The 15,724-nt window shown below is 30.2% G+C and overlaps 2 protein-coding genes across 2 annotated transcripts; one reads left to right on the top strand and one right to left on the bottom strand.

The window, feature by feature from the left end:
• The first annotated feature begins 2,246 nt into the window (after positions 1 to 2,246).
• On the top strand, positions 2,247 to 5,222 carry LOC119610046 (mitochondrial import receptor subunit TOM22 homolog). Its single transcript, XM_037965122.1, has 4 exons — positions 2,247 to 2,491; positions 2,574 to 2,710; positions 2,820 to 2,861; positions 4,222 to 5,222. Coding segments are annotated over exons 1-4 (489 nt in total). The 5' UTR covers positions 2,247 to 2,490; the 3' UTR covers positions 4,531 to 5,222.
• A 2,072-nt stretch (positions 5,223 to 7,294) lies between these two features.
• LOC119610042 (formin-J) lies at positions 7,295 to 15,365 on the bottom strand. Its single transcript, XM_037965118.1, is given in 13 exon segments — positions 7,295 to 7,945; positions 8,012 to 8,444; positions 8,504 to 8,748; positions 11,226 to 11,261; positions 11,453 to 11,491; positions 11,800 to 12,642; positions 12,645 to 12,698; positions 12,701 to 12,835; positions 13,552 to 13,732; positions 13,735 to 14,667; positions 14,732 to 14,929; positions 14,990 to 15,121; positions 15,197 to 15,365. Coding segments are annotated over 13 exon segments (3,459 nt in total). The 5' UTR covers positions 15,209 to 15,365; the 3' UTR covers positions 7,295 to 7,727.
• Between the last annotated feature and the right edge of the window lie 359 nt (positions 15,366 to 15,724).

The following is a 15,724-nucleotide window of genomic DNA, read 5'->3' as shown; positions in this document are numbered from 1 at the left end:
TTTTGACGATTTATCGCTAAATTTTTCAAAATGTCTTGAATTTAGCTATTTTCTAGCTATTTTTCAGTCGACTTTAGCGATATTTTTGGGAAAAAAGTTGGCAACAGTGCACAAGTAAGCTTATAGCAAGGTATATTAATTTTATAAGGTAGTGTCATCGGCGAATTCAGAATACCAAGCGAATTGGTTATATTTTTTTTATATGTAGTTTGACATTGTGCCTGCACTTGAAGGCGAATTTGCTGTAAGGGAAAAATTTCAAAAACAGCTGACAAATAAATCAAAGCGAATTTATATTAAACAAAAAATTTTTATAAATTTGAATCTGTTTATAATTTATTCTGATGTTTTAACTTTTAAAGATTAAAAACACAAAAATATGCCCTAATCACACAATTTCACTTTAATCACAAAATTCACATATACAAAATGAAACCAGTTTGACATTAACAAAATGAAAACAAAGTTTGACATTTACAAAATGTAAACAAAGTTTGACATTAATTATACACCACGGCGAAAAATGAACATAATAGCAAAAAACGATCAGCTGTTCTGATAACACTACCTTATAATTAATATATCTTGGTATGGACATTAAGGAAACTTCAAAAGAGAATTAAGAAGAAGTTTCTCAACAAACGTTTTCTAGTGTGGACCAAGGTATATTAATTTTATAAGGTAGTGTCATCGGCGAATTCAGAATACCAAGCGAATTGGTTATATTTTTTTTATATGTAGTTTGACATTGTGCCTGCACTTGAAGGCGAATTTGCTGTAAGGGAAAAATTTCAAAAACAGCTGACAAATAAATCAAAGCGAATTTATATTAAACAAAAAATTTTTATAAATTTGAATCTGTTTATAATTTATTCTGATGTTTTAACTTTTAAAGATTAAAAACACAAAAATATGCCCTAATCACACAATTTCACTTTAATCACAAAATTCACATATACAAAATGAAACCAGTTTGACATTAACAAAATGAAAACAAAGTTTGACATTTACAAAATGTAAACAAAGTTTGACATTAATTATACACCACGGCGAAAAATGAACATAATAGCAAAAAACGATCAGCTGTTCTGATAACACTACCTTATAATTAATATATCTTGGCTTATAGTGTAGGTGAGTCAACGCAACGTCAGCAGAAATTTCTTGCCCTATCTCGCGTGATAGGGAATCGCAATTTTGGGCAACATTGTTTTAAAAATAAAAATCATAAGCAGACCTTTCCAAAAATGTTTACAAAATAAAAATCAACCACTTATCAAAAAAATCTAACATAAAGGTTTCTCTCTGTGATAAACTGCAAAAACACAATTATAAATGGTGATCACAGCAATTAACCTTATAAAAACAAAGTGGACCCGTTATTTTCAGTCTTTGCTATATACTAGACTTTAGACCAGACTAGGAGATCTACAACTAATTATATCTACATAAAACTAATCGAATGATTATTTTTCTACAAAAACAGATAGACTATTTTATAGAAGACTTACTGAGTAGTCACTATTATACAGAAGTCTTATCGAATGATGATTATGTAGTTTGTAAAAAACTGATCAAGTGATCTGTATTTTTTGAAAATCAGATCGTGTGATTATTTTTAGATTGTTTGAACTCTAATATATAGGAATCTTATAGAGTATCAATACTGATTTAATGATTGGTAATAAATTGAGTATTTTGATATTTTCGGGCAAGGCTCAAAGTTTATTATTTTTCAATATCTATTTTATATCTTTAACATAAGTGAATGAATTATACTTTAACATTTCAGTATCCTAAACAAATTTCTAAGTTGTCATACAAATCTTAATCAAATAAAAAAAATATAATTTATTTTATATACATATATATTTGTTAAATAAAAATCTGTATATATTTTTTAAAACAAGTTTAAAATTAACGGTTTTTAAACCAACCAAGAGAAGAACAATAAATTTGGCAAGAGTTATGGATAGAGATGAAAGTGAGGAGGAACTGTTGCAAAATGTACAAGAATTTACAGAACCAAATAGAAATCGAGGTGGAGGAAGGGTAAATATATTGAACATTTTATGCCAAATTATTATTATATACATAAAAGACAACGAATTTAGTTTATTTAATTAAAAAAAATTGTTAAATCATGAAGTTTGTTGAAATTTTCTTGCAAAAGAAAGTGGTGCCTAGTTTTTTAACAAAGAATTTCCTACAATTTAGCTTTCATATATAACAAAATACGCTCTCTCTTTATTTTGACATTTCTCTTCTCAACTATCGCATGTGATTTTTTGTCTTCTTTTTGTAAGAAAATTATACAGAAAAGTCGTGTGTTGCGCAAAAAAATTTATAGAAATATTATTAAAAAATTTAGTGAAAATTCGTGTAAAATCGAAAAGCAACCACAAATTTTAATTTGTTTTAATAATTTATTAAGAAAAACTAAAGTGTTTTCGTACGTAACGCGTTGGAAAACGAAAGTGTAACATAAAAAGTGCGTATTCTCTCTAGCCCATAGACAGCTCGAGTATTTTATTGATTTTCCGGTTGTTTTTTTTTTTATAAATTTTTCAAAGTGGATACCGTAAAGATTGAAGATTTGGTAGACTCCGATCCCGATATCGAGTTTATCGAAAAAGATAGCGGCATGTCTTCACTGGGCGGTAGCAAAGATGAAACACCTGAAAGAAAGACCACCACAACTGTAGCCACTGTAAGATAGAGATTTTAATGGACAAAAATATTAAAATCAATAGTATTTTTCCATTTGGATTATGTATGGATTTTAATTTGGTTTTCTTTCTTTTTTGTTTATATTACAGACCAATGACAAAGATAATAAAAATGAAGAAAATTACGATGATGTAAGTGTAAAGTTTACTTTTACAAAGTTTTTACCTTTATTTTAGTTTTTATGAATATATTTTAAGGTTTCATTCATTTATTTCTATTCAATTACACATAACCTCATTTTATGTACGTATTAGGCAATCTTTTGCTTTTATTGTTGTTGTTATTATTAGATTTTTTTTGATTGTTTGACCTGATATTTTGTTTATGGAAGTGTTATTGTTTGTCAGGGGAAGAGAGATTTCTAAAATCCAGTGGTTATTATTGTTTATATATAATGCATTGCTTTAAATCTGCGGTAGAACATTTTGCATAGTAGGAAACTGAATTTTGTTTATATTATTTAAATTCATTAATTTTATGGAGCAGTATTTTAAAAACATTGAATTTAACTTTTGCTATTCTAAAGAGAATTGAGAAGTAATCAAATTAATTTTAATGAATCCTTTCCAAACCTGTTTAAAATGTATTTATCCATGTAAAAGAGTTTAAATATTAAAATATATAAGTTGTTCTTTCCCTTAACGATAAACAATTTCCAAACTTTAAATTTGAACCTGAGAAATCCATAAATTTTTATTAGAAATTTGTGAAAATGTAGATTAAAATTATCTATATTGCTTGAAAACAAATCGAGTGATTACTATACCATATAAAACGAATTGAGAAAACACTACTCCATAGATACTTTTGAAAAGATTTCTCTTACATAAAAAAACAGATTAAGTGATCAGTATTCCTTATAAATCAATATTTGAAGTGATCAGCAATGATTTTATTTAATATTTTAAAGAGGACTGATCTAATGTTAAAAAACACACCGGGGGCAGATCAAAATTTTAAAAATGATCTAATCAAGCGATCACTATTCACTAAAAAATTATCAAATGATCAATATAACATAGAAAACTAGTCAAGTAATAGATTTAATGCAGAAAACAGATCAAGTGATAACTTTGTTATGGAAAACCGATTGATTGATTACAATTCCAAAGAAAACGGACCAAGCGATCAAAATTTTACAAAAAAAATCATATCAAGGGTCTATATTCCTTAGGAAAGGGACTGTATGATCATTATTTCATTGTTATTCCACAGAAAACAAAACTAAAACTATCATTATCATTATCCCCTTAACAACTCATTTATCTATAGAAAACATATCGAGGAAACAGAATTATATATAATATATGATCACTTTTCTTAGCATTTTTGTACAAATGATGATTTTCTAAGAGAATACGATTATATTTTAGAAAAAATTAACATGTATCTAATAATAAGAAAAACAACAAACAAATTTAAAACTTTTTTTAACAAAACCAAAAAATTTTTTCTCTCTTTTTTCCAACCTATTTACGTCCGAAAAAAAAGGAACCCGATGAGACCTTGGGTGAACGTCTTATTGGTTTAACAGAAATGTTCCCACAGCCAGTACGTGATTTTACCAGTTTATTGGTAGATGGAACCATTAGCAGTGTTAAGGGTCTCTATAAATTCACTTGCAATGCATCATGGATTTTCTTTACCAGTTCGGTGATTTTATTTGCACCCGTTGTCTTCGAAACAGAACGTGCCCAGATGGAGGAAATGCAAAAAACACAACAGAAACAGGTGTTATTAGGACCTGGTTCTGCCATGTCAGCTGTTGGTGCTCCACCAGAATTGCCATTAATACGATAAGCTTATTCTGTAAACAAAACATTAAAAAACTCTATATTATAGAAACAAAAATAAAACAAAGAAATTTATTAATTAATAAAAATAAAAAAAAACAAAAAACCTTATTAATAGCTGATTTATAAAAAATACTAAAATAACAAAAACAAAGAACAACCAAATAAATAAAACAACATTTTTTTTACCATAAAATCTTAAAAATGTTAACTTGTGCTCTTAAGGTTTACTAAAAAAGGACTCTTTAAGAAAATAGGATTTTCTTAAATTGTCTCTAACTTGGGTACCCAAAGTTTGGCTATATATGTTCAGCTAAATAAAAATATTTAAAAAAATTAAATTACGACATTAAAAATCCATCAAAATAAGCTCTAAAAATAATTAAATACATAAAACAGATTGTTAAATACTTTAAAAATAATGACAAAAATCACTGAAAAAAATCCTCCAACTAAACGAAAAATACGAAATAATAATTTTAATAAAACGTAGTAGGCATGTAATTGTAAAACATTACAATACAATTTTAGTGTTTTAGAAAAAGTTACATTACAAATTGTTAGAATTTGCATTTCAAAATTTTTTTGAGTTTTTAAACTTTAATTTTTAACAAACTTGTGTGCATTGTTATTAACGAACAAATTTAAAACGATTGCCTAGTAATATGATTATGGCAAAGGTCGACAAAAAAAAAAAAACATTTCTACAAAGCAAATAATTATAATTTGTAAAAAATATGTATAAAATTAAAGAAATAACTTAATAAAGTTTTACAAATTCAATAAATTGTTTGTATATAAAATTGTTGAAATAATATGGTTTGATATTTAAAGTGAATGGATAAAGCCGGTTTTACTGAAAACTAATCGAATGATCACTGTTTATACATATTTGATTGAATGATCAATATTCTACCGATAAATGATCGAGAGATCACTATTTAGTAGAAAAATGTTCGAGCGACAAATATTCTAGAGACAAATCTTAGCCATTTCTATTCTATAGAATTGTACTAGGGATCACTCGATAAATGTTCTCTATAATAGTAAACTGATCGAGTGATCGCTATTATATAGAAACTGATTGAATTATCACTATTCTATAGAAAACTGACAGAGTGATCTATAAAAAAGCTGAAAAAAACTAATCGAGTGATCAGTATTCTATAGAAAACTGATCGAGAGATCACTATTCTATAGAAAACTGATCAAGCGATTGCTATTCTATAAAAACTGATCGAGCGATCATTATTCTATAGCAAACTGATCGAGTGATCGCTATTCTATAAAAACTGATGAGCGATCACTATTCTATAGCAAACTAAGCGAGTGATCACTATGTATTTTATAGAAAACTGATAGAATGTTCACAATTCTATAGGTAATTGTATGTGTGATCACTCCATAAATGTTCCATATAATAGTAAACTGATCGAGTGATTGCTATTACATCTATAGAAAACTGATCGAGTGCTTACTATTCAAAAAACTGATCGATCGATCACTATTCTATAGAGAACTGATCGATCGATCACTATTCATAGAGAACTGATCGATCGATCACTATTCATAGAGAACTGATCGATCGATCACTATTCATAGAGAACTGATCGATCGATCACTATTCATAGAGAACTGATCGAGCGATCACTATTCTATAGAGAACTGATCGAGTGATCGCTATTACATCTATAGAAAACTGATCGAGTGATCGCTATTACATCTATAGAAAACTGATCGAGTTATTACTATTCAAAAAACTGATCGATCAATCACTATTCTATAGAGAACTGATCGATCGATCACTATTCTATAGAGAACTTATCGATCGATCACTATTCATAGAGAACTGATCGAGCGATCACTATTCTATAGAGAACTGATCGAGCGATCACTTTTCTATAGAGAAATGATCGAGCGATCACTATTCTATAGAAAACTGATCGAGCGATCACTATTCTATAGCAAACTGATCGAGCGATCACTATGAGCTCGAGTGAGCTCAATTCTATAAACAACTGATTGAGTGATTACTACTATTTAGATCAATTAATCGAGAGATCACTGTTCTATAGAAAACTGATCGAGTAATCATTATTCTATAGCAAACTGATGGATTAATTACTATTCTATAGCAAACTGATAGTCACTATTCTATTGAACGTAGATCGAACGATCACTAATTTATAGAAAACTAATCGAGTGATCTATGTTCTATAAAAAACTCAAAGATTGATCAATATTATATAGATCACTCTTAAATAGAAAATTGTAAAGAAACTAGATCGACTGATCACTACTCTACAAAAACTCGTCGAATTAAACACAATACTGATCCACTATTATTACAATTTCAAATAAAACTGATCAGTATTCTATAATAACAAGTGATCACCTTAATATAAAATCGATTGATGATCGCTAAACAAATCACTATTCAATAGAAAACTGATTATACAAATAAATTTTCATTTAAATCATTCGATTAGATCACTGATCGATAGAAGATCTAGCGATTGTTTTTCTGAAGAAAACTGATTGGCTATTGTATAGAAATTAAATCTAGCGATTACTATTCTATAAAAAATTATTGAATGATCGCTTTTTTTTGCAAAAAATTGTGCAGGTTATCAATATTTTATAGAAAACTTATCATTTAAGTTTTTGATTAAATGATTGTAGAACTTTGTTTTGATCTTTTTCTTCAAATAAAATTCCCATCTTTTTAATAAAAACCACACAACTTTTACGAAAGAAATAATAAAGAGATTTTTTTCTTTATTTATAATTTCAAATTATAATTTTTAGAACAGGGAGTTTAAATTTGTAGAAATCGTTTTGTTTTGTAATAACAATAAACGGAATTTAATACATATTTTGTTTGTAATTTATATACGCTTATAGGCTTCATTAAAACAACATTAACTTGGCATCTAAAACGATATAAGTATATAAAACAAAGACAAAATTATGATTTTGATTAAACATATTTTGTATGTACACACATAGAGATTTCTTATTTTTTAACAGTAAAAATAAAAACATAAACAAAAAGAATATAAAGAACGAATGAACTCCAGGTTCTATAAAAATACGAAATTTTTGTATAAAAATAGGAATTATGTATAAACATTTAAAAATATATAAAGGTACGCTATAACTAAAATAAACTATAATAATATCTGTCATAAAAACACAACAATTTTAAGACAATGTATAGCAGTTTAAGCGTTCACAAGTTTGTCTCATTATCGACGACATTACAGCCTCAGTGGAAACAATTATTATATTTTTATTTATACGTCTATACTTGTGCCAATCCTTTTTGTCCTCCTTGGTACTGACTAAATAGATTTTTTGATTATCTTTGGCAGCAGGTGGATTTTTTTCATGCACATAACCACCAGAAGCTTCAATAATAGCTAATGAATAAAATATGAATGAATTAGAATAACAACTTAACTCGGTATCATGTCAATAGAACAAACCTTTAATTTCCTGAGGATTTGGTAAAATATTATTTGTCATCACAAATTCATAACCTTGAAATAGTTTATGTTTTTTAGCCATTTGCAGGGATTTAAACAATGAAAATTTATGTTTCTTTTCGAATTCTTCATCCGTAAAGAGATAATCATTTATTTTAACCGATTTGGGCGATTTTGATTCATTTAGTTTCTTTAGATATTTAGATGTTACTATAGGTATACCCCTGGCCATGGCTAAAAGAAATTTAAATGTTCTAAATGCTTTATCCATTACTAAAATCTCACTATCTGCTGGATATTTAGCAACATTCCAAAATCCTTTACTATTTCTTATTAAATCCTGAAATAGTTCTGGATCCACCATAGTCATGGATATTAAAGTTGGGGTTGTTGGTGTTGAGTTTGTTTTTGTTGTGGCAGATTCCTGGGAATGCTTGAATGAAAATAATTTTTTAGTATTTAGTTTAGTTGTTGTGGGGTCTCGCAACTTACTGTGCTTCTTAAACGTTTACGTTCTATTTTTTGTGGTACTACTGGAGGAGTTGCTTCTGCTTTCCGTTTACGTTCACCGGATGTCTTCGTTGTTATACTTCCATTTGCGGAAGTATTATGAGACAATGATGAATCATTTTTACTTTTATTGTGTTGTTCAGTTTTACGCAATAAATTATTTGTTGTTATACTGTCTTGAGATTCACTTTGTTTGGAAGTGGAGCGACAACGTGTAAGACGAATAACTGAAAAAAATTAATCATGTAAGTTTTCATAACTTATATCTCGTGGAATAGTAAAACAAAAGTCGGTGGATTTGTATAGTTATCGAATGATCTATAGAAAACTAATCAGGTGGTCACAATATGCAATACTATAGAAAAGTACTCACTATCCTATAGATAAATGATTCATAAAAACTGTTCTATAGAAAATTAATTGATCAAAAAGTATTCTATAAAAACGGATCACGTGATCTGCATTTTTCAGAAAATTGATCGAGCGATCAGTATTTTATAGAAAACGAACTTTTACCTATTTATAGAATGCTGTTCGAGAGATCAGCATTCTTAAAAAAAACTGGTCGATAAGTTTTGTACAGGAAATTTTTCGAGGGACCATCATTTTTTATAGAAAACTGATCGACTGATTACTATTCTATAAAATACTGATCCAGTGATCACTATTCTATAGAATACTGATCAAGTGATCACTATGCTATAGAAAACTGATAGATTTATCACTTTTTATAGAGAACTGGTCGACTGATCACTAGCCTATAGAAATCTGATATATTAATCACTATTCTATAAAAATGTTAAGTAGAAAACTGTTCAAGTGATAACTATTCTATAGAAAACTGTTCGAGTGATAACTATTCTATAAAAAACTGATCAAGTGATAACTATTCTATAGAAAACTGATCAAGAGATCACTATTCTAAAACTGATGGATTGATCACTATTCTATAGAAACATTTAGTAGAAAACTGATCGAGTGAGAAATATTCTATAGAATACTGATCCAGTGATCACTATTCTATAGAAAACTGATCGAGTGATAACTATTCTATAGAAAACTGATCAAGTGATCACTATTCTATAGAAAACTGATCAAGTAATCACTATTCTATAGAAACATTTAGTAGAAAACTGATCGAGTGAGAAATATTCTATATAATACTGATCCAGTGATCACTGTTCTATAGAAAACTGATCGAGTGATAACTGTTCTAAAGAAAACTGATAGATTTATCACTTTTTATAGAAAACTGGTCGACTGATGACTAGCTTATAGAAATCTGATGCATTGATCACTATTCTATAGAAACATTAAGTAGAAAACTGATAGAGTGATAACTATTCTATAGAAAACTGATCGAGTGATAACTATTCTATAGAAAACTGATCAAACGATCACTATTCTATAGAAAAACTGATAGATTTATCACATTTTATAGAACACTGATCGACTGATCACTAGCCTATAGAAAACTTATGGATTGATCACTATTCTATAGAAACATTAAGTAGAAAACTGATCGAGTGATAACTATTCTATAGAAAACTGATCAAGTGATAACTATTCTATAGAATACTGATCAAGTGATAACTATTCTATAGAAAGCTGATCGAGTGATAACTATTCTTTAGAAAACTGATCAAATGATCACTATTCTATAGAAAACTGATAGATTTATCACTTTTTATAGAAAACTGATCGACTGATCACTAGCCTATAGAAAACTGATGGATTGATCACTATTCTTTAAAAACATTAAGTAGAAAACTGATCGAGTAATAACTATTCTATAGAATACTGATTCAGTGATCACTTTTCTTTAGAAAACTGATCGAGTGATTACTATTTTATAGAATACTGATCCAGTGATCACTATTCTTTAGAAAACTGATCGAGTGATCACTATTCTATGCAAAGCTGATCGAGTGATAACCGTTCTATAGAAAACAGATGGTTTGATCATATATCTATAGAAAACTGATAGAGTGATCAATATTCCATAGAAAACTAAACGAGAGAGATATGACCGATTGATTACTTTCTATAGAAAACTAACATATTGAAATTTTTTTGTATAGAAAAGTGATATTTTATCTAAACGAAATGATCGATTTATCTATTTAGTATAGAAAAATTATCGATAGATCACGTTTCTATACAATAATCTTGTTGAAAACTGATCGAGTGGTCCGTATTCTATAGAAAACTTATTGAGCGATCATTATTCTATAGAAAACTGTTCGATCACTGTTGTACAGAAAACTTATTCAGAGAGAACTAATTGATTGATCACTATCTATAGAAAACTGATAGATTGAAATTTTTTTTATGGAAAACTAATCACTTTTCTATAAAAAAATATTGACTTATCACTTTTCTATAGAAAACTGATCGAGTGATTACTATTATATAAATCGGTATTCTATGAATAAATATTTATCGAGCGATCATTGTTCTATAGAAAGCTGATTCAGAGATCATTATTCTATATAAAATCTAGCGAACACAAGAAAACTTTTCAATATTATATAGAAAACTAATCGAGCAATCACTTCTATAGAAAATTGATCGAGTTACAATTTTTGTACACAAAACTAATTTGCTTAAAAATTAAAAAAATGAGAAAATTTACAGTGAAAATATATGAGTGAAAACAAAAATAAAATTTCAAAATTCAGACTGACGTCAAGCTACAACTTACTCGGTGTGGTAGATTTTATATTCAAATCATCTTCATCTAATTTATTATTTAAAAAGTGGTAAAATTAAAATAAAAAAAATGGCAAAAATTAAAAAAAATAGGTAAAATGAATTTTGTGCATAAAACGTGTAAATGGGTTTTTATGAATAATCTGTTTTATGTAGGTAAATGTTTGGTGTGTCTGTGTTTTAAAGTGTTTTGTGAGAGTCAATGAGAGAAAAACTTACATGGTTGTGTGGCAATACTGTCCATATCGTCTTCTTCATCTATTTAGTTTTATTTTAAGCAAAATAAAGAAATCGTTAAAACAAAGAACATAACATTTAGAGAAATATTCATTTGTGAATAAAAGTATTTGGACGGGAAAAAATGGTCGTTTTTTTTAAAACTGTTGAATAATTGGGTTGGCTGATGATTTCTTGTATGGTAATGTATTTAGTTGTTTATGGAAACAATAAATTTGTTGATGAATAGTATTTTTTGTTTTTTTTTTATGTTTTTTTTTGAGTCATTTAAAACGAATAGTTTTGATGGATATATGAAGATTGTCTATGATTTATTTTCTTAAACTTACAGGGTTGTGTGGATATACTATCCAAATCATCCACTGTCTCCGGTTTATGTTTTGTTGTCTTGCTTACGATAGCCTCCTTGCTAGTAGAGGGTTTTTCCTCATGCCTCGATTTGGCACGAGTCATGCGTCTAGCTGGCATTTCTTTTGTTGTTTCGTCCTTTTTTATTTCCTTTGCTGACTCTGTGGTATCAGAAGATGCTTTTCTTTTACGTTGTCTAGTAGTTTTCTCTGGTTTAGTTGATGACTTTTGTTCTTCTTGCTCTTGTTTAGTTTTGGACTTATGTTTATCTTCTTCTTGTTTAGTAGAAGACTTTTGTTCTCCTTCATCTTGTTTAGCTAAAGACTTTTGTTCTTCCTGGTCTTGTTTAGTTGAAGATTGGGCCTTTTTAGCTTTTGTCTCCTTCTGCTTTGTTTTCTTTTCTTGAGACTTTTCTTTACTCTCATCTTTACTATGATTTCTGCTACTATCCTTTGTTTTAGATCTCCCCTTACGTTCGGCTAATTCTCTTTCTTTATCGCGAGCCGCATGTCTTTCATCGCGACTTAGTTGAGAGGACTTAGACTGTGCAGCTTTTGCTTGATTTTTATCTTGTTCTTTGCCAAAAGAGATATTAAATTTGTATAATTTTTGAGCTTCTTTAGCGGCCTGTTGTTCTTTATTTAATTTGTTGGCCTCAGGTTGACTTTTCAAATGAGGTAGTAATTTATCAAAATCTAAAGAATCTTTAGGTATATTTATTAATTTAACCAAATCACTTGATCATCACTCTTCCTCTTTTTCCTCTTCGTCGGTATCATCGCCCAAACAAATGTTATTTTTGACCGCTAAAATATTTTTCCTTAATCTTCCGTTTGGTCCACATGTAAGTGTTCTTTAATGAGTTGAGGTGTGCACATAGTAATCTAAATCCAGTTTCTGAGGTAGTACTGGTGGCTGAAGAAGTTTTCCTTAAACGGGAACTTTGAAATATGATACTGGCGAAGTTTTCGGCTTTAAAGGAGTTTTCTCCATTTCGGCAAAGAATGTAGCAGGATTTTTAACATTCAGTTTGTCTCTTCTAAAACCGTTTGAGTTAAAACATTTAACGGGTATTAGTTTTATGGGCTGAACTGCGTGAGAGGGTAGAGGGAGCAGTATAAGGCTTGGAGAAAGGCCTGAGTTAAAAGATCATCTTCGTCATCGAGCATCTATATCAAGTAAAGATTTCGTTTTGTTTTTTGTTGTCAGTTGGCAGGGGGGGGAAACGAGGGCGAGAAGGGCGAGAGGGAGGGGAGCGGGCGGGAGAAGGAACGGGAAAGAAAGGAAGGGGAAAAAAGGGGGACGAGAAAGGGAGGGGAGAAGAGAGAAGAAGAAGGAGGAGAAACGAGCGAGCGAGCGAGCGAGCGAGCGAGCGAGCGAGCGAGCGAGCGAGCGAGCGAGCGAGCGAGCGAGCGAGCGAGCGAGCGAGCGAGCGAGCGAGCGAGCGAGCGAGAGAGCAGCGAGCGAGAGCGAGCGAGCGAGCGAGCGAGCGAGGAGCGAGCGAGCGAGCGAGCGAGCGAGCGAGCGAGCGAGCGAGCGAGCGAGCGAGCGAGCGAGCGAGCGAGCGAGCGAGCGAGCGAGCTAGCTAGCGATCTATCTATCTATCTATCTATCTATCTATCTATCTATCTATCTATCTATCTATCTATCTATCTATCTATCTATCTATCTATCTATCTATCTATCTATCTATCTATCTATCTATCTATCTATCTATAGTATTATGTACTTACTTTCAAATAGTTGTGTAGGAGGCACATCTGTTATGGGCTCCAAAGTGATAGGACATCTATTCTCTTTATCACTTAAAGTTAACACTTCTTCTTTTTCCTTTTCCAAGCAAGGTTTATCCTCAACATTAGATCCTTTATTTTCTATATGTTTCGTAGCAGAAGGTAGAAAACTTGTGTTGGCAATAAATCTTCTTCATCTTCAACCGGCATGTTAAGCTTTACTTCTAAACTCGACTTTGTTACATTGTCTGGTTCTTTAGCTTTTTCGGTATCGGCTTGTAAGCCCTCGAAATCAAATATATCCGGTGTGGAGCAGTCAGCCCTTAAGGCCGTTGTTTCTTGATCGATTTTTGAATTGGACCACTTGACCGACGAGATCTCTTTATCTTCCTCATCAAGTTTCGAGTGATTTCTTGAATTTTCATTTTCATTGCAAGATTTTGCTGTAGTATTCAAAATTACTGTGTGGTGTTTTATTAAAGGTATAATTTGAGAATGTAAGCCCTGATCCGCCTCTTCACCAAAACCTTCATTGTAATCCTGTGTACAGATTCTAAACTGACTGCCATCTATCTCATTGGCACTTTCGCCTGCTTCCTCTTTTGTTGATTCTTCTAGCAATATGCTCTTTTCTTTGACCTCAGACAATAAACGTGGCCTCTGGCTGCTGGATATACCGCCTCCAGCTGGCAAAACTTCCTGCGTTTCTGGTATACAAAAATCATCATCATTATCGAAATCATCTAAATTGCCAAAATTGAATTTTATTTTATTTCCGCTGACATCTGGATTACTTTCGGCTATTGAAAGATCAGAGGCATTTAAGGAATTGCGTGCTCTGCAATATTGCGTTTCGGGTATAGTAAAGCTATCACTACGCCGACTATTCGTTGAGACATTTAGGGAGTTTCTACTGGCATTGGCTGCTTCTGTTTCAGGTATAACTAAACTATTATTGGGAGTCGTGGCTTTTTTAGCGGGTAACGCTGGCACTAAGAAATTATTATAATTTGTCCGTTTAATACGACTCTCATGTTGTGAAGTAGAGTCGGGACTGGAGGGTATAATATCGGAGGTATTTTTGTTGACTTCTAGGAAACCACTACTGTCGTGAGACTGTAAAAATCACAAAACGATAAAATAAGACGCTATAGAATCTTTTGTAGCTCTATTAACTCACCACTTCCTGTTGATCATGATGAAATTTGATCTCCTGTTTACCCACTTTCAAAATATCACCATTTTTCAAACGCAATTTCTCCAGACCCTTTAAAAGTGTATTATTCACCAAAGTTCCCTTAGAGCTAAATAAATCGAAAACGTATACATCCTCTCCATGTCCTACTTCTATGACGCAATGCTTGTGCTCAACATCTTCCTAAAAAACAAATAATTGATTTCTCAAATTAAACAAGAATTTATTTTCTTTTTCACTTACTTCAGACTCTAATTTAATAAAATTATTTGCTTTGTTAACGCTTTCTTCGTTTTGCTTGCCCAGCAGATACAATTGTCCAATATCCAAAGGAATGCGTTGGCTATTTATTTCCACAAACATTGTAAATGACGCCTTTGAAAAAGTTTTACACAAACAAGTGATTTTAATAGTTTTAATAACAATTTTTTATTAAATTCTTGTTATTACATTATCTGTCATTTAAGGGAAAGTATTACAAAGATTTTTTATATTCGAATTAATTTATTATAAGCTTTATTAATTAAATATGTTTATTTTATTACTGTTTTGCGCGAATTTAATGAAAAAATAGTTTTTGTTTTGGCTTGTGGCACTACTTTTGATAGTGCTGCCAAGTTTGTAGATGATGTGATTTGACAGGTGTTGCCAACTAAAGATAGAGAGATAGCAGAATATTGAAGGTTTAACAGATTATTTTAAAATGAAAAAGACTTCGTAATTTGTAAATATTTTGTATAAAAAACTATTTTTGATTAAATATAAATATTTCATTTAAAGAATGACTAAATTTACTTTCGAACATTTACGAAAAGAAGATAGTCGACTTACAGACATTTTTCAATCGAGTGTTCTATTGTTCGAAAGTCGAATTTCAAATGAAAATTCTTTATTTCAAAAAAAGTCTAATTTGCTTTTGGGCTTTTCTGAATTTTAAGAAAAAATTTCAAATTGAAAATCTCACTTAAGTGAATGTCT

This window comes from Lucilia sericata, unplaced genomic scaffold (assembly GCF_015586225.1).
Source record: "Lucilia sericata isolate MDLA Ls3-8-SP2 unplaced genomic scaffold, ASM1558622v1 Contig001107F_arrow, whole genome shotgun sequence".
In the NCBI taxonomy this organism is placed as follows: Eukaryota; Metazoa; Arthropoda; class Insecta; order Diptera; family Calliphoridae; genus Lucilia; species Lucilia sericata.
Note: the sequence above shows the minus strand (reverse complement) of the source record. Positions and strands in the feature narration are given on the sequence as shown.

Bases quoted from the DNA above. Each gene is read 5' to 3' on its own strand.
- LOC119610046 (XM_037965122.1), top strand. The intron at 2,711-2,819 runs GTAAGATAGAGA...TTTATATTACAG, and splicing joins CCACCACAACTGTAGCCACT to ACCAATGACAAAGATAATAA. The intron at 2,862-4,221 runs GTAAGTGTAAAG...CCGAAAAAAAAG, and splicing joins ATGAAGAAAATTACGATGAT to GAACCCGATGAGACCTTGGG.